The sequence below is a fragment of the Artemia sp. Qi Xiang Cuo genome, chromosome 21, assembly GCF_049724085.1.
Source record: "Artemia sp. Qi Xiang Cuo chromosome 21, ASM4972408v1, whole genome shotgun sequence".
NCBI lineage: Eukaryota > Metazoa > Arthropoda > Branchiopoda > Anostraca > Artemiidae > Artemia > Artemia sp. Qi Xiang Cuo.
Window position 1 is genome coordinate 51,442,132 of NC_142814.1, and position 27,418 is coordinate 51,469,549.

Here is a 27,418-nt window from a genome sequence, read left to right on the forward strand (position 1 = left end):
TACTATTTTTGTTCAGATTTTTAAAAGGGTGTAAGTTGATAAAAATTGCTAAACTAATTTCTCCAGCATACAAACAACAGGCCAAATTATAAAGTCTTAAAAAAAGATTTAAAGTATTATACTCTTTTTCCCCTAAAAGATTAAGTCAATAAAAAACGAACAGAAATTAATAAAAAAAAACTTTTTCCACAAATGTTTTTCAATGAAAAGTAAAGAACTCCATTAATTGTACCATGAGTAAGATGTGATGTATTTGAAATACCAAAATAAAGTTCCTTTCTAAAGATAATTCCGATTTCTTATAATTAAGCTAAATCTAGTTGCAAAAATGAAAAGTCCTTGATCAGCAAAGAGAAAAAGTGCAGTCACTTTCGCATGAAGTTTACATGGCAAAAAACTGTGTGAACGCCTGAATCATCTGAAAAATCTTAAAGAAATTATTGGACGAGGATTCGCGTCCTTGGGCCACGTAAGCCAATGGCAGGCCAATCCCTATAGCGCAGGACGAAAGAACTGCGTTTGGGAGTAGGGTAAATGTGTTTTTTAATTTTAATATGAAGTGAGATCTGAAACGATTAGTACGAAATTATTTTGGTCACCGTTATTGTCATAGAAGTGACCTGTTGCTGTACAACTAGGCATGTAAGTTCAATAAATCTATTGTCTTTTTTATCTGTGTTTATTTCATTTATATGTCTGCGTCTAGTCCAATAATAGGTAACTAGTTCGTAAGTCTCCAAGGTAAATGCTCCCAAAGGAATCTGATCTCCAGATAGTCCAAGAAGAAGAGGCCACGTTTTTTCATCCCTGCAAACACCAAAAGTTGTCATCGCCACAGCTTAGAAGAATGTTTCTAACCCCTGCTAGCCTATAAGTATTCGCGTCTCTGAAGCAAGATCTAATTGTGCCAGGGAAACAAAGCTTTGAGGTTTCAAAATTTATAGTTCAATAATTCTTAATTCCTCGTAACTTTTGATGGACTAAATTAAATGAAATAATTCAAAGATATTCAAAACCAGCATTAAAATACAATTTGATTAATATGTATATTAGAGAAATTACGGCATCTGGTTCAAGTATAAGAAATAAGAAATAGGGAAATAAACCTATGCCATTCATATCTGACTTATTGAGAAAGCCGGGTATTGTTTTTGATTAATAAGAATACGTTTGATTCAAATACTAATTTTTCTACCACAACCCAAAGAGTATAATAACAAAAATCCATCGCTACAAATGGCGCGTGTCGGAAATTGGAGGAAAACTGCGAACTAGTTAGGCTATTTAAACTTTGTAATTTGAATTTAATTGTTGGAGAGATACAGACGTAAGTAAATTGATTAGGCCTATAACCGCTAGGCTACGATAGGAAACCCCTTATATCTCATAGGAGATAATAGAGTACCCCAAAATAGGTTAAGTAAAATAATAAATTTATATTAAGTTGATATAAACGCAAAAAAAAAATATTGAAATATTGTATATAGAAACAGAAATGGCTTTGTCAAAACAGGAAGGTAAATGGACTTCGCTTTTAGCGGCGCTCGAATTAGCAAAACTTCGAGCATCTTTGCTTGAACTTTGGCTATTAGAAATAAATTTGTATCCCCTCAAAGAGTTGGGTACAATAGAAAAAATGGAGAAAAGGCTCAATGAAGAATTGTAAAATGAAAAAAAAATAGTATTCAGTTTTTAACAAGTAGAAGCAAGTGTATAATTAGTAGTTTTTTTAGTGTTAGAAATAAATGCAATGTAGTAGTGCCGTATATTGCTGAATAATAAAGTATTTGTACCGTGAATTGAAAGAATTAAATAAAAGATAATACGTAAAGAAAAACAAAACCTAGCTGGACCGATGAACGTTGGTAGAAACAGAAGAATTTTAGGCAGAATAGTAGCAAATGGGGTCTGTTATATTCCACCCTTGTTTCTTTTACTTTCAGATAAATTACCTATTTTAGTTTCTTTAATTAAATTTTTGACCCTTTTGGAAGAGTAAAAGTAAGGTATTTTATACAAGCTGTGTAGTATTTTCCGTAACCCAGGCAGGGTAGGAATAGAGCTACAAGGCACTGTCATTATTATATTGACAGGGAGGGTTATTACCTCCAAGGAGAGAGTAGAAATTTTCTAGCCATAACTCAAGGCGGGTACATTTGGCTTTAGAAAGTGGTCATTTGACCACTCGATCGCGTTACCATACCCTGGGACAGGGTATACTGTAAATAGGGTAGTACCAAACCCGATATTTGCAAAACCGCTGGGGTAGGAGCGGGAATCTCACTAACATTAGGGCCGACAAGGGGTTCTCCCATTCGAGCAAGTGGCATAGCAATCTTTTTGCGTCATTCGAGTAAGTGGCATAACAATCTTTTGTGTCATTTTTTGCCTTTAAAAGTAGTGACCCCGCACATACACCCCAATAAGTGGTGCCAGCGGTAGCTAGCACTACGAACATTGGCGGCAGCGGCATAAGCACACATGCTAGAAAGCTTAGCAAAAGTTGCCGAAGGAAGCAAAAAAAAAAGAAGGGTTATTACCCAGCTGTGACTGGAACTCTGCATGAGGCGAGAAATTTGGTGAAAGAAACCGGTAATCACAGAAAATCAAGGTATGGGGATAGGTATTAAAAGGGTCTCCTTTACCTACACAGAGGACCTTCATCTGAATAATGGTGATAGAGAAAATTCAATTCAGAATTAGCTCCGCAAAATGAGTGAACAAGAAAATTTGAATTTTGAACCATGGCCGCCTTAGAGCCATGTAGATGTAAAACAAGCCAGTGTTCATGCTTGTTTGCAAAGAATAATTAAAAATACATGAATGTATTTTTTGGGTCGAGTGCCATTTGTATTGCTGGGGTCGACTCCCCTCGCACACGTTAGGTCCCCTAGTGGATTAATATCCGCGTTATTTGTGCTTATTAATTTTATGGGTTATTTGAAATGATGGCAAATATCAGACTTAACTTATTGTTTTTTTTATAAACAGATACCATTCAACACAATTAAGAAAGGTCGTCAAAAGTCTGTCAATTGCTCTTAAAAACTGCTTATTTGAAAATGTCAATTTTCTTTTTATGTTGTTCTATTTATTTAAGAGCGAGAGAGGATGGGCATATGTAGGTTTTATTTTTGTAGCTAGACATAAGACATACCTTAGTACTTCTGTTTAATTAAATCTACGTTCAGTGTTTTGTTACAACAAGCATCCTTGATTGCTATACTTTGCGCACCTTAGACTAAATTAGTCTATGTTACTAAGGATTTGATTAAGTTTTAGATGTCTTATTTTTGTTAGTGTTATTTCTATGCTCTTTCAAAGGATAATAGAAAAGTTGGAATAGAAAATAACCAAAAGTAGGAAGTTCGTGGTCTACTGAGGACGACAACTGGTATTGGACCAGTTTTTGTGGGACGCCCGGGGAGGAACTAAAGGCCCTTTATTTTTTTTTTTAATTTTTTTTAAACGACCGTAGGAAGGGATATTTCTCAGTCCTTCAAGTGTAAGAAATTATTATTTTTATGCCAATCAGGGCCAGTCAAAACAATACTTAAAGGTTGAATAGAAACTTCTGTGAGCTAGTTAAGTTTTTGTTTTTTGATTCAGAATGCTTTGAAAGAGAAACAGAGAGTTTACTTTCCTATAGCTCCGAGAAAAAAAAAGAAGAGAGAAAAGCTTTTTAATTTCATTATATTATATCAATGACGTATGCTGTCCTACAGCTGTGTTAAACATGAGTTCCAAAGAGAAACAGAGACATTAATGTCTTTAGCTCCTTGACGAAAAAATTTAATTTCATTAGTTTATATCTAGGACTTATACAATAACAAAGAGATCACTGTTCTATAGTTCTGCGACAAGAATGTTCTTTAATATCTTTGGTTTATCTATGGCATATATTTTGCTATAATTATTGTGGAATTTTTTCGCAAGTCAGTCACTTTATATCTTACATATACTGACTCAGGTCTCCCTCGGATTTTCCATGAAAAATCGACCCATGTCCTAACCAAGATGGATATTATCAAAAAAAAAAAAAGAAATTTACATTAAATAAGCGTCTAATTATATGAAATATTTTATATTAGTGCAGATTATAATTATTTTAGGCCTACCAGTGTAATTACGCCCCGAAAGTTTGCTTATTCATGTGTTTATTACTCGAGAAATATAATGTTTCTTACTCGAGCAATATATGTACTAATAGCAAACAATTGGTAACTATAGCCAGACAATCTATGGTACGTTTATATGTAGAATCTCACGGCAGACGTGAAATTATATCTCAATAATAATATGGAAAATTTTAAAACCATTTGATCAGTTAAGATATATAACTTGGAACTCTGTGTATGTCCAATGGCGACTAAGTAAAACCCACAAGGAATTCCCTATTAATGTGAAGGTGTTTCTCGCTTAACGGATTCTAATAAGACTTTAATATAATATTTATTTATTTAGTGCCGAAAGATTTGCTCAAACAATAGCTTTCTAAAAAGATATTGATGTCAGCCCTTCATTATAATTATGTGCTATGCCAAGCATTAACGTGAATCTTCGGAGTTACGCTTGGAAATCACGCACCTAATGGCCCAATTGGAATGGTACCAACGAGGCACTAATTTTGACTTCCAAGTAAGGGCAAATCCCGAGACTAAAGACCTCGGCATACCAAACGTTAAACAAGGAGACACATGGAAAAGTCTAAGCCAAGGAATAGGGACGACATCGGAAAACAAGTAGGTATAGAGGTGTCCACTAGTCCTTGTTATGTCTTGTTCCCTCATCGTAGTATCGTTTGCGTAAAACTGTGCGGTTATGACGCTGCACATGCGTTTCTTATACAGCACGGACTTGCGTGAACAATGCAGGCAAAAAAAAATATCGTAAAATTAGACCTCAAACTTAATAATGTAGGGTAAATTATGTTTATTTAATATCGATATTTTCGTTATCAAAACAAATTTGAAGAAATTTCTGTTTTAGATTTTCATTGTGAGTGCTAATATTAGTGTATTTATTTAATTCTGTCTCATAGCTAAAAAATTATAACCCAATTAATGCGTGAATTATTGTATGTGTATTTACTTCAAAGAATATTTGATTCTGCCGCGTTGTTTTTATTACAGGAAAGTAAATGGAGACTTTGTTCATTGAGTATTACAATAAACTGCCCAGTACAGATACGACCCAGTAACATCTATTTTATCATATCTCAACCAACGAAGAGTACTCACCATAACTCCAGGCAAGTTTCATCCAAACTTCGTCTACGAAAACAACAGTTACCTTCGACCGTCGTTTCTTCGACCATGAACCATATTACATATCAGGTAACACTCTATTTGAACCTCAGTATCAAGTGCTTTAACGAACTATATAATCACTTAAATGCCGAGAACCCCATCGATCAGTACAAGATAACAATATTTAACGATATTTGAAGTTAAATAATATTTAAATTTGAAGATATTCGAAGACGAAATTAAAGAAAATTTGAAGTTTAATTCTGAGAACTCCATCGATCAGCACATGATAAACGATATTTGAAGTTAAAAGATACTTAAAGACATTTGAAGATATTTGAAGACGAAATTAAAGACAATTTGAAGTTTAATTCTGAGAACTCCATCGATCAGCACACGATAAACGATATTCGAAGTTAAATGACACTTAAAGACATTTGAAGATATTTGAAGCAGAAAGTAAAGACAATTTGAACTATAACTATGAGAACACCATTGAGCAGTACAAGATAAACTATATTTAACGATATTTGAAGTTAGATGATAGTTGGAGAGGTTCGAAGTTGAATTTAAAGACAATATATTAAGAGAGTCACTATAATATGACGACAACCCGTTTCAAAAGGCACTAATGAACAATTTTACGCGAGAATACATTCTCTATATGCCTCAAAAATCCTTAAAATGATATGCTGAGAAGAAAAACACCAACACCTCTAGTGGGAAGAATCATTTCCCAGTTGACTATTAGAACGATGTTTAAAGGTCATTTCCCAGTTGACTACTAGGGAAAACTTACCATGTAAAGACAACTAGACTCAAACTGTTCCATGAAGAAACCATAACGTAAGTGCTTCGAAATTTTTGCCAGGACAAAAGGAGTGAAGGACAGTAATTTACAACTGAAGGGTGTATTACACTAAGGACTCGAAAGGTGACGAATAGATGTGAAGCTACATGTGTTACTTCCCAACAGCTTTGACAATCCAAAAATTCCAATAGTGAAAGTGTTTTAATGTCATCAGTGAATATGATGAACCAAATATTTTATGTTATAAATAATTCATTTATTTACAAAAATTATAATCAGGTGTAATATTATCATTTTATTAACTTAACTTTGTTTATATTGTATTTAGTACTTCATATAGAAAAAAAAAAAAAACTTATGTAAAAGTAGAACATTCCCAACCTTATTGGAAAGTTAAATTAATCAGTTTTTGATATAGAAAAAAAAAATATTTAGTATATTAGCTAACCTAGAACCAAAAGTAATATTATTATGGGAAATGAATCTTAGATAGTGGCTTAGAATAAAATCAGAAAAACAATTGAAAATTTTTGAAACTCATAATGGGCAGTTACTAATGACGGGGCGTCATTATTTCATGGGAAGGGTGATATATACCATGAGTAAGATGTGATGTAGTTGAAATACCAAAATAAAGTTCCTTTCTAAAGATAATTCCGATTTCTTATAATTAAGCTAAATCTAGTTGCAAAAATGAAAAGTCCTTAATCAGCAAAGAGAAAAAGTGCAGTCACTTTCGTAGGAAGTTTACATGGCAAAAAACCGTGTGAACGCCTGACTCATCTGAAATATCTTAAAGAAATTATTGGACGAGGATTCGCGTCCTTGGGCCACGTGAGCCAATGGCAAGCCAATCCTTACAGCGCAGGACGAAAGAACTGCGTTTGGGAGTAGGGTAAATGTGTTTTTTAATTTTAATATGAAGTGAGAGCTGAAACGATTAGTACGAAATTATTTTGGTCACCGTTATTGTCATTGAAGTGACCCGTTCCTGTGCAACTAAGCATGTAAGTTCAATAAATCTATTGTCTTTTTTATCTGTGTTTATTTCATTTATATGTCTGCGTCTAGTCCATTAATAGGTAATTAGTTCGTAAGTATCCAAGGTAAATGCTCCCAAAGGAATCTGATCTCCAGATAGTTCGAGAAGAAGAGGCCACGCTTTTTCATCCCTACAAGCACCAAAAGTTGTCATCGCCACAGCTTAGAAAGAGTTTCTAACCCCTGCTAGCCTATAAGTATTCGCGTCTCTGAAGCAAGATCTAATTGTGCCAGGGAAACAAAGCTCTGAGACGTCAAAATTTATAGTTCAATAATTCTTAATTCCTCGTAACTTTTGATGGACTAAATTAAATGAAATAATTCAAAGATATTCAAAACCAGCATTAAAATACAATTTGATTAATATGTATATTAGAGAAATTACGGCATCTGGTTCAAGTATAAGAAATAAGAAATAGGGAAATAAACCTATGCCATTCATATCTGACTTATTGAGAAAACCGGGTTTTGTTTTGATTAATAAGAATACGTTTGATTCAAATACTAATTTTTCTATCACAACCCATATCAATAACAACAATCTTCCATCGCTACATAATCCAAAAATGAACAAAAAATCAAATCAAACAATCTACCAAGCGTGAAACTACCACAAATCAGCATCGATAAATAGATGAAACTCAAAACGAACAGAGGTCACAATAAATAACCGAGTCAACTCAAAACGAGCAGCAAATAAGATGAGTAGGTTTTAAAACCCCTATGCCTTTCCAAGGCCAGAACATAATTTGCACTTTACTGAAAATATACAACTGAATGTCAGCGGGGTGAAAGATCCTGCTACTGAGCTGAGAACTAAAATGAAATCAACCATGCAACTATTAATAAACTCCAGTTGACTATTTGTGTCCATTATTCTTTGTTTTGAAAATTTCGCACAATAAATTTTCATTTCAACAAAGTTTTCTCACCGCAATCGTTTGTCCACTCATGATGAAATATGTTCCTGAAATCAGCTACGTGTGCCGAGCCCTTCAACCCGGCAAGATCTAATTTCCCTTGAATTTTGAACCCCACCCAAAACAAACATAGCGAAAATGCACTGATGGTGCATTTTCGCTTTCCTTGGTGCGCTGTCTAATGTCAGACGCCTGGCCACACTGTTTGGCACCTGTAAGTTGTATCGTTTTCATTATCAACTAAATTCAATATCCTGTGTGGACCATTCTAGTCCAAGCTGGTCTACAAATTCTGGAACTGGACCTGAGGATTTCTTCTGTGGTAAAATAGTTTGAATAGTATGTGTAGGCTAACTAGGTAAAAAATTTGGGTATAATTCTAGAGTAGCTACTTTTTCTATCTTGGAATGGGTTAAGGTTGGAAAAATGAATCCAGGGTCTAAAACATACCCTGGGAAGGTATTGCTAGGTTTTCATAATAACCTTGTTCTGATTTTTCTAAAATTCTACTGTAGCTAATTTTGGCCATCTTTGAAAGGGGTTAGGTTAGGAAAACTTTCAGTGATGGGTCAATAGGCTTAAGTAGCCTATGTCCCAGAAAGGTATTTTGGAGTACCTAGCTGCATCTAATTGTCTCTTTAGAGGGCAATAACCTTTAAAAATCACTGTGTTATAAAAGTTAAACCTTGCAAAATAGGCTAGATCTGCCTAGGCTAAATGAAGTACAGCAAAATTGGGTAAATTTTTTGCAAATCATTTTATTGACTTACAAATAAAGTGAATATGATGCCTTTTTTTATGCTCTACAAGTATAATGATCACTTCTGTTGGAAATTCAAATTTAAGCCCTTTTTGAGCACTTGAAAATGATAAAAATCTATAAGGTATAAAAAAGTTTAAAAGATTTGTTTTAAACTTACTGTTTCATAATAAATCTATTTTTTAATCCACAAGCACTGACTTTCCATTATTAAGTTGTAAAAATAAATTTTGCAATATTATGCTGTTTTCTTCTTCCTTATTGCTGAATGTTCAAGAATGCCTGTTCAACAAAATAGGCTATCAAAATAATAAAGCTGACAGAAGAAGGTGTAGGCTAGTTAAGAAAAAGTGAATACACCATTCAATGCCTTTTTTATGCTGATTGCAAATATAATAATAATTTCAATTGGAAATGAATTTCAGCCCCCCTTAACCTAACCCCCACCCCCATATGTGCAAATATATATCTTGAATTGACATATATTTTGGGGGAGGGGGGCTAAAATTCAATACAATAGAAAAAAAGCATTTAAACATAAACACAAAAATGTAGTTTAGTGCAAATGGCAGTAATTTCAATTTGCTGTAAGATCCTTTTTATTCCATCTTCAAACCTAAATCATAGAGAACATTTATAGTCCAAGCAGAAAGCAATTATCCTAAGGTTACCAAGAAGATTTTTCTTAGCACCAACAGTGTCTAACAAGCATCATCCAAAAACAGAAGAGCTTAGACCCATAATTCTCAATGTGGGGCACATGCCACACCAATGGGAAAAGACAATATTATGGTGGGTTGTGGGCAGGATGTACATTCTACAGCTCAATAAACTTTATTACCTTAATTTTAGGGAAAAATTTCATGTGAGTGACTTCTGACTTTGTAAAAAAGGTTTTGTATTCTGACAATATTTTTCATTTGTATAAAATATGCCTAGACAATGACCCAAAATAAGCTACCAAGCTAATGACCTATTTAAGCTTGCTTTGAGTGAATAATTAGTTATTCACACAATCTTCAAGTGAAGATTGCTGTTTTAGACATCCCAACAACCTTATATCATTCTGTTATTTCTTAGAGTTAACAAATGTGGAATTATGTAAATTTTGTGAAATAACATTTCACAAAGCAACATTGATAAAGTATTGTAGAGCATATATCTGTATGGAAAAATCCCTAAAATTGATAAAGTATCATACAGCAACATCAATATTGATAGTTTATTAGTTTAGCAGAATAAATCCAGCATTGACCTTAGTGTCAATCCAAAGCATGAATTAAGATTAAAAACAAATTGTTGTTTAAATTTTTTCTGACGTTTGTATTTTTGACCTTGCTTTTGCAACAGACTTTATTTTTAAATTAGTAGCTAATTTTAACCCCCAGGTCGGTAGAAATAGGGACAGACGCCATCCCAACCTAGGTAAATTTGGTATAGGAAAAGAAAACAGTAATGGCAACAGACTTTTACAATTTTGAAGGTATAACAATCTAGTTATAACCAATGCAGTGTTTGGTCATAAAATGGCCCATAAGTTGAAATGATAAGAACAAAACTTATTGATTATGTTATAGAAAATTGAAGACAGGCGTGATCATTACAAGATACTAGGGTATATAGGAGTGCTCTTATTGATGTTAAAACTAAAGATCACCATCTAGTAGTATCTATGGTTAATTTAAAGCTGAAATTTTGGAAGGGTAACTACCTCCCAGAAAATTACAATGTTGGTTGACTCCAGGGTGAGAGTTTGAGAGAAACTTTCCAGGAACAGTTGAATACAAAACTTGAGAGTTTCAAATTTTACAATGTGGGAAATGGTTGGAATAATTTTAGAAAAACGATTTCTGAAGTAGCCAATGGTGTCTTAGGAAAGAAAGTTAGGACTGCAGGTGGGAATATTAGTGAAAAAGCTTTATGTTTAATAGAGAGGAGAAGGGGCTTGTATAAGACTTATCTGAGTGATAGATTATATGAAAATAAAAGGAATGTAAAGAAAACGGAGAATGCATTAAAATATGAGCTAAGGAGGGGTGAAGTGGAGGCTACAGATAAAATTGCTGAGGATCTGGAAGATCCAGCTAGTTGGCATAATAGTAAAATATGGTACTGGCATGCTAATAAATTGGGAGAGTAGTCAAGCTGGACTTGTCCCATTTAAAAATAGGAACAGGGCCACAGTTAGTGATAAGGAAAGAGTTACCAAGAGATGGGCAGAACATTTTGAGAGTGGGCTAAGCCAAGATAGAGTTGCAGGAAAAGATATAGTGCAAAGTGAAAAATTTTGTGATACCTTGGAAGTGAAGAAAGATTTGTTTTGTGAGGAAGAATTAGCAACAGTACTAAAAGGATAAAAAATAAAATTTTAGGAAAACCTTAATTAAACCACTGTATAAGAAAGGTGATAAGAATGAATGGGGTAAGTATCAAGGCTGGTCAATGCTGGATTTATTCTGCTAAACTATTGTTATTGATGTTGCTTTATGATACTTTATCAATTTTAGGGATTTTTCCATACAGATATATGCTCTGCAATACTTCATCAATGTTGCTTTGTGAAATATTATTTCACAAAATTTACATAATTCCACATTTGTTAACTCTAAGAAATAACAGAATGATATAAGGTTGTTGGGACATCTAAAACAGCAATCTTCACTTGAAGATTGTGTGAATAACAAATTATTCACTCAAAGCAAGCTTAAATAGGTCATTAGCTTGGTAGCTTATTTTGGGTTGTTGTTTTACAACAACCTAATGTCTAATGTTGTAAATTTACATTAGATATGGCTGAAAAAGCAGTTGATAAAACTCCATTGCACTATCAACTGCCCCCCCCCCTTAGACAATATGCTGCCTATGCCCATGGTCTCAGCTATATATGCTTATTTAGATTAGATAAAACAAAAAATTGTGAAGAAAATGAGGACAATTAACAGCCAGTGAAAAAATTGAAAAATTATGCAAATATTTTGGTAAAGACCTCTGCTTGACCAATCTCAGTGCAGAATAAAACTGATAAAAATATAAAAACAAAACCTTAAAATAAAAACACCAAACTAAAATTGGACAAGCCTCTTAGTAATGGTGAAAGGGTTACCCTTTCACTGTTACTGTTACACTGTTACACAAGTATTTTGAAGTATCTTCCTCCACTCCTTCTCTCTTTAGGGAGTCCTGACCTTTAAAAATATGTGTGTTATAAAAGTGAAACTTTGAAAAATAGATCTTCTGCTTAAATTAATTACAAAAAAAAAATTGTTTTCAGCTTCACAACATTGCTCAATTCCAATTTATAAGGTTTTAAAGATATGTAAATATATTTCCTAAATTTTGAGAAAAAACCTTGATATGATATAGTTTAAAATTCTATTCAAACAACAGGAATTGGATTTTCAGAACTTAAGCCAGAGAAAAGAAACTGATAACTGAAAATTAACATAAAATGGTGTTTTGTCAAAATTTCTGTTGGTTTTTATATAAAAAATTCTATATAATCAATTCCAAACAGAACTCAATTATGAAGTAAAACATGGAACAATGGCAGAGAATGAGAAACAGCTCTAAATGTTAAAATGAGTGGTAATGGGTTTGATAAAATAATTGCTTTTTACTTACAAAAGGCCTGTTAATGCATAAATGTATATTTAGTAAATTAATAGTATTACATTTACCTGCATAGTTTGATCTTTAAGTGAATACTCTTTTTTAATCCATATATTTCTTACTCATTGAATCATTACAGTTTAATCATTATTAAACTTTTAATTTACACTGATAACCTACACTTAAGTGTCATATTATGACATTTAATTACCTGTCATGTAGGCGAATTTTATGACCCCCTAGAGGGAGAAGAAGTGGAAGTAGGTACTTCAAAATCCCTTTCAAACATACTTTAGCCTGTAGACCCATCCTTGAAACCTAACCGCTTTCCAAGATATCCAAAAGTATAATTTTACCTTATCAGTTCTCTACTTAGCATAGCATTGTATGAGACAATTAGAGGGGGCTAGGGATGAATTGTCAAAAATATAAACCAAATCATGAAAACAAGTGTAAAATTAACAATCAAAATTATGCCTCTTTTTGTTCTAGTATGTTTCCTTCTGAAGAGGCCCAATTCTGCCACTGTACCTTTTGATCCAGCAGAAGCATTGAAATCTGATAGAAGAATGGGTAAAATTCTAGTTTAGCTACTTTTTGCTATTAATTAAAAATAACTGTCCAAAAAATAAGTTTTTCAAAGAAAAGTAAAGGCCGTTTTTAACTTAACCTAATAATAATAATAATAATAACCTAACCTGCATCAGGAATGGTCATTATTATGTTCATTAGTCTTAATGGTAAAATGTTTGTATTAAAAAAAATTGGCAGATATTTTTAAAAAGAACCAAAAACCCCTTAAAAATAATGTCTGGCTTGCCCTAATGCCATTTTGAATGTTTCAGGATCTTTTGAAAAATCCATGCAAATTTAATGTCAAAATAATATTTCACCCCTAAGACTATGGGCAATAACAATTACTATTCCTGACTCATTTGTAAATGGCAATGTTTCTCACCAGACTAAATTTGTTTTAAATTTTTAGCTCTTATGGACTGTTTTACCTTTTGGGGTCCCATTAAGGGGTCAAAATGTAATCTCCCCCAGAAGCAGTTAGGCTATTGAATTGTAAAAAAAAGCATAAAAAAAGTATCAAGTTATGTATTGACTTTCATCCTAGCTAAAGTATACTGTTAATTACAAATTCACTGATTCTTTTCTTGGCCCTAGATAATTAGGCAACCAGGACAATATTTGGCAATCCTTCATCTGCAGAATTTATCTTAGCCATCTCAACCTTTCTCTCATTAAAGCCTTGGAAAGCTTATAGCTTAGAAACATAGCCTTAGATTGAACAGTCTATTTTTCGTATAGCTTACTGTTTGAGATACAGTCAGTCAGTTAACTATTTGTAGGTAAATTCTCTAGAAAACATCTAGCAAATCCTCCTCCATCTTTCGGAGTGCCCATGCCTCAGAACCATACTTGACTACTGTTGTCACTTTAGTTTCAAATATTTTAATCTTAGTTTGCAGACTTATCTTTCTATTCTTCTAAACCATTCTATCTTATTCTCTTACATAGCACTCATTACTTTAATGTATTTATCTGGTATACCATACAAGGAAAGGACCTTATTACATCATACTAAGTTATTTGCTTCCCACAGAAACCAAGCAAATGCCTTTATAGTACTCACTTTTATCACCTCCTAGCTCATTTGTCACAATATCAGCACCTAGGGCCTTATTGTTTTTCATTCTTTTAGCATTATCATTAATTCTTCCTTGCAAAGCCTTCACATCTAAAGTGTCACAAACTTTCATTTTTTATCTATACCTTTTCCTGTAAATCTTATCACAGTTTAGGACAATCTTAATTTGAGATTGTAAATAATTTCAAAAATCAATGGAAAAATCAGAACATCAGATTTTTCTGGTAAAATTTGTTTCTATTTCATTGTTTGAGTGTTTGTTGAGTCATATAGGACAATGTTTTTGGCTTTGGGACTATTTTAACTGACTATTTTATGTTTCTTTTGCATCTCAACTAACCAACTTTGAAGGAAACATTATAAAGTTAGGAAAACTGCTTTTATTTCTTCATTGGAAGAGGGGTTAGGGGTAAGTAAAGCAAAGCAACTCTTGCAAAAGGTGTGCAAGAATTTAATAGTGTTTCCTTTAGAAGTGGCTATTCATCAGAATGGGATGATTTCGGGATAGCTAATATAAAACAGCAAATTTTTCCTTAAAGAGAAAATCCGGAGCCATACATTGTATAACCTTGAAAACCTGGAGCCATACATATTAAATTGTTCATGACAATGAGGAGGCTAGTGTTAACTATTTTGTGTTTATTATATGTTTGGATTAGCCAGTCTGATGACTGGGCCAAAGTTATGTGTATACAGGAAGCTTAAATTAGTCAACTTATTAGCAAATGTCAGGGCAATACATAGATGCAGTGTTAAATTAGCTAACTAGTGGGGAATTAAAATATCACCTATGTATATGAGCTGAGGATAAGGTCCTTTCAGTCCAAAATTATTCTTACATTATAATCCACTTAGTTCAAGAACTTATAGATACAAGTTCATAGTCTTTTAGGAATAATATTTTTTGCCTACCATTTTGGTAATCCAATTCCATCTTGCACACAGGTGTCCTCTTGGGATGACAACTTTCCCCTCTCCATATCATGCTGTGACATTTGGAGGGGATTTGCTTATGTTAAGTTTTTTGTTGATTATTGATGTTAAAGTAAACAATTATTGCTCACTTTGAAATTAGACCCCATAAAATTCAAGATAAATTGGTATCAACACTCGGTTGTCCCCTATTTCGTGAAAATTTATAACAAGTATTTTTTTTTTTTTACCAAACCACACTTGGTATTATATTACCATAAAACCACATCCTCAAAGCCTATAAACTCCTATATATTAGCCTATACAAACCCTATATATTCTGTAACAAGAATATATTTTTTATTTTGGTAAAAACTAAGCAGTAAACATACAAGATTTTTTTTATTGGACAGCTCAAAGTTTATCAACCTATTCCACATCAGGACAAGTGGATATTGATGTATATATGTGTCATGTAATATATGTATATATGTTACCATGAATTTCTGAAATCTGGTTAATGTCGAGATTCACAGGTGAGTATCCGAAATTCCCTTTTCTCTGCTTGGATTCAATTAGCTTTGTGAATCAGCTTTTTCAGTCTTATGCAAGCTTTGATAGTTAAAAGTTAAAGTTAGGTTAAATTAGGTTGTAAAGCTCAGAAATGGGTTAATAACCTAATCCAACTTAGCTTAATATAGCCTGTCACCATCAAACCTTGCATAAAACTGAAAAAGTTGACCGGTAACGCTGACTAAATCCAAGGAGAAAAAAGGTATTTGGACATTCACTGGTGAATTCATTAACCAGATTTCAGACATTCACAGTAACATATACATAGGCTACATACGTCCTCTATTTATATTTGTTCACATTGCTTTTTTTTTTAAGACGAGCTTATCTAAATTAGCCTTGTGCTGGAATGTATATCTAAATAAACCTAAGTGAAAATCTTATCACACTAAAGATAATTTCACAACCCAGAAAAACAATAGCTGTGATTTGAAAGCGATAAAATTCAGCAAAAATTAATTCCTTTGGCCGTGCAGAGGGTGGACTCTAGACCACCCTCAACCCTCTTTAGCCCGCCTTAGGCAACCTCACCCTCTTTAGCCCTATATATTAGCTTTAGATTGCTAAATAAATTGAAATTTGATTTTAATAGTTTTTAGATTTTCTGAAGGATTTTTCAACCATAGCCCCTAGGGGCGCATCCAGGATCTTGTTCAAGGGGAGGGGTACAAAAAACTATGCATTAAAAGTTGCTTATGTACTTTTTGTTACTTTTTTATGAGTTGGAATTTTTTTTACAGGGGAGTGGAGTTCCAGCCTGGTACCCCCTCCCGCCCCTGGATGGGGTACAAAAAAATACGAAACGCGTCAAAAAGTTGTTTTCATGCTTTGTGTCACTTTTTTACGAATCGGAATTTCTTTGGGGGAGGGGGTTCAAACCCAGCACCTACTCCCCCAGATATGGTTTTGTAATCTCCCCCTCCCCCGTGGAACAAGCTCTGTTCTTTAAAAAGAACGTTAGCAGCTGTGATTTGGAACAGAAGCGAACGAAATATTCGCTCATATGCAAATTTCTTTCAGTGGGTGATTCATAGTTCACAAGAGGAATATCGTCTGAGTTCTACTCCACAGAAGAGAATCGTGGAACTTAAATCAGTATTAGTAAAAAAAAGCTGAATATCTCATTCTGAATCTGGATGATTTTTTTTCTGGATTAATGCACTTTATCATGAAAAAAGGATGAACAGTTAGTTGTCTGGGTATGATTGAATGACAGTGTAGGGCTGTCTGGGTATGACTATATGACAGCCTGGGTCTGATTTTTTGAACTACTCTATATCATCTGTGCAAATTTTTTCACCGAGTGCTCGGTTAGATGCTAATTTGAGTTCGCGTTTAAGAGTCAGGAAGTGTGAAATTGCTATCTGCTCTTTAAAAGCACGGGATTTTGGCTATATATCTTTTTGGGTGGCTACATATCTATATACGATTTTGCGAAAACTTACTATCTGCAAAAATATTTAATCTATCACAATTTTGGGCCTTTGTAGTACATAATTAAGTTTATATCTTTAAATTGTAGTATCTGGGCAGAGCCTAGGCCGTACCCATTTTTTTTTCGGAGGGGGTTTTACTCAAAGATTTTTTTCGGGGGGGGGGGGGGGTACGCAAAAAAAAACCTAAAAAAACGCATACAAAATTTGAGTCAAACAAAAGGGTTTCCCCCCCCCCCCCCGGGCATGGCCTTGGGCATAGCACACCGATCTCAGTTATATAATAGCCTCACAATTTCTCACCTAATTGCTCTTGTATACTGTCTGCATAAATATGAATCAAACACTCTAGTTCTTCTTTATGTTGACACTTTACATGAAACGAACGAGGCTTTGAGCAGTTTTAGTGGATCATTTATCAACTTATTGAGTTGAAAAAATTGATATTTTTTGGGGAATAGAGCAGTTTATCAGGCAATTTTTCTAGACAACATAGAAATTGCTTCTAAGAAGCTGCTGCAGAAGAGACAAGTTTTGAATGTGTGTCCTGTGTGTCCTATGTATCCAGCTCATGAAAAATATTCACTTTTGGTTACAATTCAGTTGGTAATTAGATTAATTTAGTTCTGCCAACTGGGTAATTTATCCACAGTATTGAAACTGGTCTCTACGATATTTTAATGAACTCGATAATTTGCGGAAAAAGGTCATCTTAAATTTCTAATTTTGTGTCTTCTTTCAGCTGATATATACGTTTTACTTCAGAACAAAAAATCCGAAAAGATAGATGCTACCGAAAATCCAGTTACTTCCAAAAAGACAGATGAAAAAAAAAAGAGTTAAGGCTTGTGCTCATTATCCCCTTCTACTGCTTGTCTACTCACGTCATTGTTTCATAATCTCATTTCTGTGCTCAAGAATATTTACATGCTAAGTGTTTACAGAAAAAAATAGTGTTGTCATAAAACTAGATGTAAAAGGCTTAAGATTGTTTTCTTCCTCTACTCTCTGTCCACTCATGTAGTGGTATTGTAACGTCCCTTGTCTCCCTAGCAGGGTTGCCACTAGTAGAACGAAAGTGCTATTTTAGCACTATTTTATTATGTGTAGTACTGTAGCACACGCTTAGGGCTGCTAAAACTAGCACGAAAATGCTATTTTAGCACTCTTACAGTCAATTTTTTACTATAACACCGTAAATCGCTGTATAGCACGCAAATTTGGGCAATTGTAGCACCATAGGAACTGGCCGCGATGCCAACCCTGCTCCCTAAGACCATTTATATGCTTACTGTGTCGATAAAAAGGACTGGGTTAACAACCCTGAATGGGTTAATTAAACAGGATTTAAAAGGTAAGGCCTTCCACAGATTTCTCCAGGTACCCATTTAGAGCTGGGTGGGCTCTAGCTAAGCTTGCAGTCACACCACTGACCCGCGTCTCAAACCAAATAACTGGCCACGCCAGGTATCGAACCCGTGCCCCTTGGACAAAGAATTCTCAACCCAGTGCACGTACACTTAGCCAGGACAGCTCTAAAGAAGTATATAGCTGAAGAAAGAATACAAATGTCAGGGATATTTAGTGGATTGTTTCGTGGGTCGGCTTGGGCGTTCTATCCCCTGACATAAAGATCCCGCGGTTACACCTTTTAGGCTTAGAAGGACACGGCTATAGTTATGGAGAAGGTGTTGTGCGCCGTTTTTAATGGAGCTTCCATTTGCAGTCCGCTCTCAATTAAGCTTGTATTTGCTCAATTCATTTTCTTCTGTCTATTTTTATTTATTTGTGTATTTATTTATTTTTAATGTGTTATATTCCTTTCTCTCACTCTCAAAATTAATCGAGAAAATGAGCTTTTCATATTAAACTTGTTGTTGCCGGATCTTGATCTGGGCGCCAATTACCGAAAGTTTAGGGGGAGGGGTGCTAAAGATTTTCTTTCGTTCTTTTTAGCATGGAGCTACAAAAAAAACTAGGGGGGCGTCACCCATGATCGTGACACATTAAAAGATAGTTTTTGTGGAGACTACTAGTCCTTGATTGACATGATTTAGTTTCTACGCTCCCCTCAAAATTTAGAATTTGTAACATATCGCCAATCATCCTAGCTTTCAGCTGTATCAAAACCTATCACCAGATACAGCTTTTATAGTATGTGGTGCTTTATTTATTTGACTGAAATTTTTATGTTTTATAATTTATTTTATTTTAAAGGTACTGTGAAGGTGGAATCAAGTGGATATCCAAACGAGCCTACATCTGGTATACCCAGTCTGCCCGGTGTTGGTTTGAATGGCGCTGCCGCCGCCTATTACAGCGGCCTTCCCGTACCTGTTCCCAGTGTCCAGCCTGCTCACAATTCGGCCCAACAAGCTGGACCCCCACATAGCAAAATTGGTAAGTTGGAAAGTCCATAAAGGCCTATTCACGATGAAATTCAGCTCTATTCAAAAGTGTGCTCACTCTTGTCCTTAGTGAGATGTACCGATGAAGCTCCCATCCCTTTTTCACAGAACGGATTAATAGATGGGTTCATTTTCCTTGTCAACCATTTCTTTCTGATTGCAATTCAGTATTCTGCCCCTACAAGCTGGACCTCTTATACTACTACAACTACTGTCATCAGAATTAAATATGCTGGCCTCCCCTTGTGATGTTTGGACATAGTCCTATGCTATATATGTTAATCTTGGTTCAATATTCTTTTTCTGAACAGAACACCATAATAACAGAAGGGCCAAACCATTGAGTTTCCTATTCAACTACCTTTCCAAATACAAGAAGGACTACCATGACAATTAGGTCCCACACCCTTAGCCATCCTCACTGGCTTGCCGTCCGGGATTTCATGAGGTCCTGGCGAGATTATTTAACACCTGACGGTGCAGCCTCCTGAGTAGTGAGGTCAGGGTCGTGCTTCTCTATTTATTGGCGACCTCGGACACGGATAGCACCGAGTTTCATCCCCTGTATCATTTTCACTTGCTACTCTTTGTCTAACATAGTTGTTGCATAGTGAATTGATGCTCTGCTTGGCAATGAGGGGCCCATGGTTCGATCCCCACCACAGAAAAATTGGCTGATAAACTTGCTACTTGCTCCTGTAAAAAAAAAAACAACCAGTAACTGAAACGTCAATTTGACGCTCTATGCGCCAGCAATGGCTCCAGGAGGATCTTTTTCCTTTTTTACTCTGTGACGTCATTTTTTTTGTGACGTCATTTGTCTGCTCGAGGCCATTTATGCGAAAATTATATTAATAAAAAAGTTTTCTGTTGTACGGCAGTGCCGAAATTCCCCAATTTTGATATTGATTTTGACTCAATGTCTCAATTCCTCCATTTAAGAATTTCTTAAAACTCGAGAAAGTATCTTTCTTTTTGTGGATGCCCTCCTCTTGTATTAAGGTTATGTTTCGTATTATACCTTTCCGCAGTAAAAGATATCTTCTCTTTCAAACAAATGTGTGAGGCTCTCTCCAAAATAGAAAAATTACACTTAAATGCATTCTTTTTCAGGAGGGGGGGGGGAGGAGAATTCATTTGGACATTCTGGTCTAAACGAAGGACAAACAGTTCCCTAATTTTCAAAGTATACATTCGATATTGAAGCTTAATTTTTGGTAAAAAAAAAAGAAAACAACATTAGGCCTAATGTTAAGAAACAAAGTAAATAATCGTGCTAACTCGCGTTTGTGAAGGTTCTGCTTAATAACAGTGGGGCTGAATAATGTCAGAGAAATAAAGAAAAAAGGATTTTTACTTCAATAAAAACTTTGAGAGCAGTTATGCTGACTAATGCCAAGGAAATTTACTTTTTTTAATATCAAGGGAATGTACTTTGTTTTCTTTTAACTTGAAAAGATAATGAAAAGGAATGAAAAGAAAATTTAAAAGGTATTTTTCTACATTTCAATTTGAAAAAAAAAAACTGTTAAGGTTAATGACAGTTACGTTGACTAATGTCATGGTTATTTTAAAAAGTTTTTTTTTTACCCTTTCACTACGAGAAAAAAAATGAAAAAAGCAACAGTTTGGCTTAAAACGGTAATTTTGAGCATTTAAAGAAAATTTCAAAGGTGAATTTTCGCCTTTTTACTTGAAAAAAAAATCTTTTTACTTAATAATGCTACTATTGACTAATGTTCAGGAAATAAAACATTTCACTTTTTATAATCATGCTTATCAAATATTCGTCTCCTTTTATGCTCCTTTAGGATTTTTGGTTGGCGCTGTTTAGCCCTCATCTCTATTCTTGCTCTTAATCACTGAATGGTCGAGGTGCATCCGACATGGTCTGCTATCTTCTTCTTCTTTGGTTTAGGTTATGGACTTTTAGGTTGATACTATTTACCCGCTTAAAGATTTTTAATCAGTAGATCCGTGGACTTGTTTGCGACTTCTATTATTTTCTATCATTAAGTAAAGTCTTCATTATTTTTGGCTCAGGTTATGGGCTTTTAAGTTGATGGTTATGGTTATGGGCTATTATCCTCTTTCTTTTTTTGAAGTTGCATGCAACTTCCATTATCGGCTATTCTTGTATTTCTTCTTCTTCTTTGGCTTAGGTGTTGGGCTTTTAGGTTGGTTCTATTTAGTCTTCCTTCAAAGATAGGTATTCTATCTTCAAGTAATTTCTTTTCATTTTCTGGTTTAGGCTATGGACTTTCTGATTGATACTATTTAGCCCCTTTCTTTTTTCCTGGTGATGATCAGTGGATGCTGGAGTTGCATGCAGCTTCTACTATCTTCTCTGCTTGTGTTTTCTTCTCCTTCTTTGACTTAGGTCGTGGGTTTTTAGGTTGGCACTATTTAGGTTTAGCAATTCTCCGAGGGATGATGCTGGAGTAAAAACAAAGCTGGCATTTCATTCCTTTTTGGGGAGGAGAGTTTCCTTTAAACCAATCACAGGGAAGATCCCGCCTACCTGTGTGAAACTAGGCCTCTAACTTTGAAATAATTCTTACAAATCCTTGAACTGACAGCTTTAAGAATTAATTTTATTTGGTTTATAGGTCAAGATCAGCTTTTGGAATCAGCTAAAGCACGTTTTGAGCTACAGATAGAAAATATGCGAAAAGATTATAAGCGTGAACTGACAACCAAAGACGACGAGGTGGAAGACGTTCGTTGCTCTGCGCAAAAAAAAGTGAAAGGTAAGACAAGACAAACTCAGCACTCAAAGAAACCTATTACAGCTAATTTCAAAGTCTTATTGAATAACCACAATTATTGCGCTCTATTGAATGTTCTTATGGCAGAATAATTAATTTCTTTAAGGGAAAAAAATCCTGCAACCCCAAAAAAAACTTGAAAACATAATAAGAGGATCTTTAGTTTCTCCTGATAGATAAATACACCAAATATTTTTTATCTGAAAAAGGAGGAATTGTAGCTAATTGAGGTAAAATAAGAAAATAATAGTTATCGTAAGTTGCAAGAAGAGCTCTGGGAAAAAAATCCAATAATTAGAATTCATGCTCGGGTTTATATATTCAATACAATGCTTCGACTACCCCTGAATTTTTGGGGTTTAACCAAATTTCCCGTAAAAGAAAATTGGATTTTCCAAAATCTTCCTGAAAATTAACTTTTGTTAACGATAATTTTCAGGAAGATATTGTAGAATCCGGTTTTCTTTTGGAGAAATCCTGGGAAACCCCAAAAAATCCGTACACAAAAGTAGAATGGATCTGGATGTTGATTTAGAGGATTGGCCAGGCCAAAGCGAAGGTCCACCCCTATGCAAAGTTTGTTGTACAGAACGAATATTTTATTAGTTAGTCTACATTGAGACCTCAATGTAGAATAACTAATAATGTCTTAATGTAGACTAACGAATAAAACATTCGTTCTGTACAACAAACTTTGCATAGGGGTGGACCTTCGCTTGGGCATATAGCCTATTAGAAATTGTATTTATTTGTCCACTGTGTCAAAATGTTTGAAATCAAGCTTTTTTACAGTCTGACTGAGAACTTATACTAGATAAGAGCAGTGATTTGGGGTTTATTTAGACCCCCCCTCCCAACGTAAAATGTTACACACACACACACCCCCCACCAACTACCAGAAAAAATCCCCCCTGAAAAGTTCTGTATACGTCCCAATAACCAATACTATATGTAAACATTGGGCAAAATTCATAACTTGTAGACCTACCCCCCGGGACTGTGGGGGATTAAGTCATCCTCAAAGACATAGTTATTGTATTTTTCGACCATGCTAAACAAAATTTATATCTCAAAATTTTGATCGGGTGACATTGGGAAAAAAATGAGCGCGGGAGGGGGCCTAGTTGCCCTCCATTTTTTGTGGTCACTTAAAAATGGAACTAGGACTTTTAATTTCCGTTCTAATGAGCCCTCTCGCGATATTCTAGGACCACTGGGTTGATACGGTCACCCCTGGAAAAAAAAAATAAACACGCATCCGTGATCTTTCTTCTGGCAAAAAAATACAAAATTTCACATTTTTGCAGATAGGAGCTTGAAACAACTATAGTTGGGTTCTCTTATACGCTGAATCTGATGGTGGGATTTTCATTAAAGTTCTATGAATTTTATGGGATGTCTCGCCCTTTTTTCAAAAATAAGGCAAATTTTCTCAGGCGCGTAAATTTTAATGGGTAAGACTAAAATTGATGAAACTTATATATTTGAAATCACCATAAAAATCTGATTCTTTTGATTTATCTATTGGTATCTATTTAATCCTCTACTTTTTTCTGTTATTAATCAGTGTATGGCGGAATTGTCTGCGGCCTTTACTGTCTTCGTGTACTATCTTCGGAGGAATCCTTTGCGAAACTGTGTCTTCCTTTAAAGAACATCCTGAGCAGGGTCGTATCCAGGATGTTTTTTTCTGGAGGGGGGATGGTTTATAAAAGGATTTCTTCTAAAGAGCAACTTTAAAAAACGCGTAAAACATTTGTTTGTATTCATTTTTGTTACTTTTTTACGATTCAGACAAATATTTCGTGGGGGGGGGGGGGTTCAAACCTCCGGACTCCTCCCCCCTTTGGATCACGCCGTGAGTTTGGGGTGAGTGGCTGACCTTTTATGTTTTGGGGTTATTGTTTTGATTTATTATATCTGTTATTTTATTGTTCGTTGTCAGCTTCTTAATTCTTCAAATTTTTCCTTCTTTAATTTAATTATTTTCGAGATTTAAAGATTTGTTGCTGGTTAATTATATTAGCGTGTTTTTTATTGTATTATAGTGATTTATTGTATTCATTGACTTTTTTCCAGATAATCTAAAACGACGAAATAAGAAACGCCCATGCAATCCTGTCAGAATATTCAATTTTTTTTTCCAGTACCAAATCATACATCAACGTTGGAGACGGACACGCATATGATGCTGAAAATAAAACGAACTAGACCGACGAACATAAGGACGGATAAAACAGAACGGTTTTTTACATGGGGGTTTCCGAGATGTGGTACACGGTGTAGGGAAAGGGGGGGGATATGGAACCCAGGTTGGCAGGGTGTTACATAGTAAAATATCTATTAAAGATAGTTTTTTGTTTATTTCCACGGGGCAAAATGTGGCATTAATTGTGGACTAATTTTTGTGAATAAATGTATTTATCTATCTATAGAGTTAAACATTAGACTAGAGCAACTACCTATTAGACTAGAAAAGCTTAGACTAGAGCCACTCTAGCAGATTAAATGGCACGCTTGACTTGTAGTCCTTCGAGACGGGATCTCGAGTCCTGGTGTCACCTGGTGCCTACCAGCCTCAGCCACCGTGAATATGGGGAGCTTATGTCTCCTGGAGCATATGGGGAGCCTGGCAGAGAAGGATATTCTCTGACGATAGGACCTTAATAGTCAAGAAGAGTCGTTAATCTATAAATAGATATAAGTAAACTAAATTGTATATTTCGCTTTTTATCTGATGTAACTTTAAAGTAGAATTTTTTATATCTCTTGCATTGCACCTATAATAATTGTAAATATTATACATAAATAAGATGTATTATTATATATAAGTAAGATGATAATTATAATTCAAAAATAAATTTACGTAAAAAAAATAACTATATCTTAATTAATAAGACATAATAATTGTAAATATTATATATAAATAAGATGTATTATTATATATAATTAAGATAATAATTATAATAAAAAAATAAGTTTACGTAAAAAAAATAATATTAGGCCTATATCCTTATAATAGACAGAAAAGACAACGTGTGCAGGTTCATTGTACGAAGGGGTATTTTTCTAGAATTATTATCATTAGAAAAGACATATTTTAACGGGTACAACACCTATTGAGAAAAGAGTTGTTTGAGTTGAAAAATTAAAATAGTAATTAGAATTATATTGATATATGATTACAACATTTACAATTAGAATAGAAATATATAATATAATCTCGTACATTTAGCCATTTCAATCAGTCCAATTATGATTACAATTAGTTACAATTATAATATTAATAACTAGAATATAATTACGTTACAATATATAATATACCTACGTACCTCTGTAAATTGAACCATTTCCATCAGTCCGAGTCTGATAACTGCTGATTTTGTATTGTCGCCATAGCCAAGACCGTCAGAAAACCCAGCAGCGCAAGCAACAATATTCTAAACATAAAAACAAAAAATTAAAGCAATTAAATATTAATTGAACTAGTTACCGTTAAATTATTTGTAACAAAGCATTCCAAAACAAATTGCTTTCAGATTTTTTCCCAAAAGACTAGTATAACATTAAGTTTTACAAAATGAGTATTATTATATTAGTATTTATAACATTACTATTACATATACTAATCATTATATTATCTATATAGACCATCCTAGTAAAGTTTTCATTTGGATTTCATTATATTGTCATATTTCGTACATATTATATTTCATATTTTCGTACATTATATTGTCATATTTCGTTATGTACATAAAATAAATACAATGAATTCATGTAAGGCATGACCTCAAGACATTTTATGACGTTATGTCTCTTATATAACCACGTCAGTTTTTAAATTTAGTCACTTATTCATCTAACACAATCAGTTATTTATCCAAGACAATGTCTAAAAGAAGACCAAAAAACGAAAATTTGCAGATGCAGTTGCAAAACGCAAGAAGATGTGAAAATCGACAACCTGGACCATCAGTTGCGACAAAAACCAAACGGACAGCTAAAGAAAAGTCCATTGCTAAAGTATTTGGAGTAATCGAAATCCAAAAATATGTCGAAAATAAAAATGAGCAACAAAAACACGCGCGGTTAGAAGATAAACAAAAACGAGAATTAGAGCGTATGAAAAATAAAAATGAACAGAAAAGACCCGCGGGGGTAGAAAATCAACAAAAACGAGAATTAATGCTTTCGAAAAATGAAAATGAACAGCAAAGACAAACGTGGTTAGAAGATAAACGAAAACGAGAATTAGAGCGTATGAAAAATGAAAAAAAAAAACAGATAAGAGACATGCCATATTTCAATATTTCATGTACATTATTTCATGTATATCCATGACAATATTTCATGTACATTATTATATTATTACATTTTTAGTGACCAAGTTTGTGGAAAGACAGGGACAGAAAAAAAAAATCTAGCATATACTCCGTTGCAAGGATAACAGCCCTCACCCCTAGCATACTTCCATAAAGGACAACTCTATGCTCAATATTCGTGGGGGGGGGGTGATCGTATCAAACCAGTAGTCATAGAAAGCTGGAGAACAGCTGATTACAGTAGAAAACTGATATACGAGGCCTGTAAAATAACAAAGCTAGACAAGTGCTCGATTTTTGCTACATTCCACTCTACTTCAATTTCTTATTTTAATGATGATTCAAATTAAAGTATTTTTCAAAACCTATAGGAAGCAATCTTCCACTACCCTTCCTCAAGTTGACAACTGCCACCCTTATGGTTTTTCATCGCTAAAAAAAATTTGAAATATCTAAGTTTTCAAAGTTTTAGATTTTGTTTTGATTCGCTTGTTTATTTTAGAGGTTTGATTTATTTGTTTATAAACAAAAATTAAAAATAAAGTAGTCTTTTACTGAAGTTTTACGAGCGCTTTGCTGAAAGCATTACAGAGCGCAACAAGTATAGCGAAGTGGCAAGATTTTTTATTTACCGATTGGCGTTCGAAAAGTTTGAATTGACATTATATTGTTTAAATAATATGGTTATTTAAGCCATCTCAAAGTACAAGTAAAACAGTGGAACAAAGAAAAAAACCTTTAAATAGTAAAAATCCGAATATTTCGACTCCACGTCCGGGAGCCTTTATCAACGGAAAAGTTTTGATCCACTGTTTTATTTAAATTATACCCGCTATTTTTCACTCTTAAATTCTTATTTACATTTTAGAGTAAAGAATAAAAAGTATAAAGCGAAAAAAGGGGTAAAGAGTAAAACAGAGTAAAGATTAAAAAAGAGTAAAGAGTAAAAAGGGGGACA

At 34.1% G+C, this 27,418-nt stretch overlaps 1 protein-coding gene across 1 annotated transcript; it reads left to right on the forward strand.

The window, feature by feature from the left end:
• The first annotated feature begins 8,293 nt into the window (after positions 1–8,293).
• On the forward strand, positions 8,294–24,791 carry LOC148939692 (uncharacterized). The gene is made up of 5 exons (XM_089106950.1): positions 8,294–8,343; positions 12,883–12,963; positions 19,180–19,362; positions 21,980–22,120; positions 24,667–24,791. The coding sequence occupies exons 2-5, from the start codon at positions 12,960–12,962 to the stop codon at positions 24,789–24,791; spliced, it is 453 nt and encodes a 150-aa protein (XP_088963076.1). The 5' UTR covers positions 8,294–8,343; positions 12,883–12,959.
• Positions 24,792–27,418: the final 2,627 nt, after the last annotated feature.

Bases quoted from the DNA above. Each gene is read 5' to 3' on its own strand.
- LOC148939692 (XM_089106950.1), top strand. The intron at 19,363-21,979 runs GTAAGTTGGAAA...TTTGGTTTATAG, and splicing joins ACCCCCACATAGCAAAATTG to GTCAAGATCAGCTTTTGGAA. The intron at 22,121-24,666 runs GTAAGACAAGAC...CTTGACTTGTAG, and splicing joins TGCGCAAAAAAAAGTGAAAG to TCCTTCGAGACGGGATCTCG.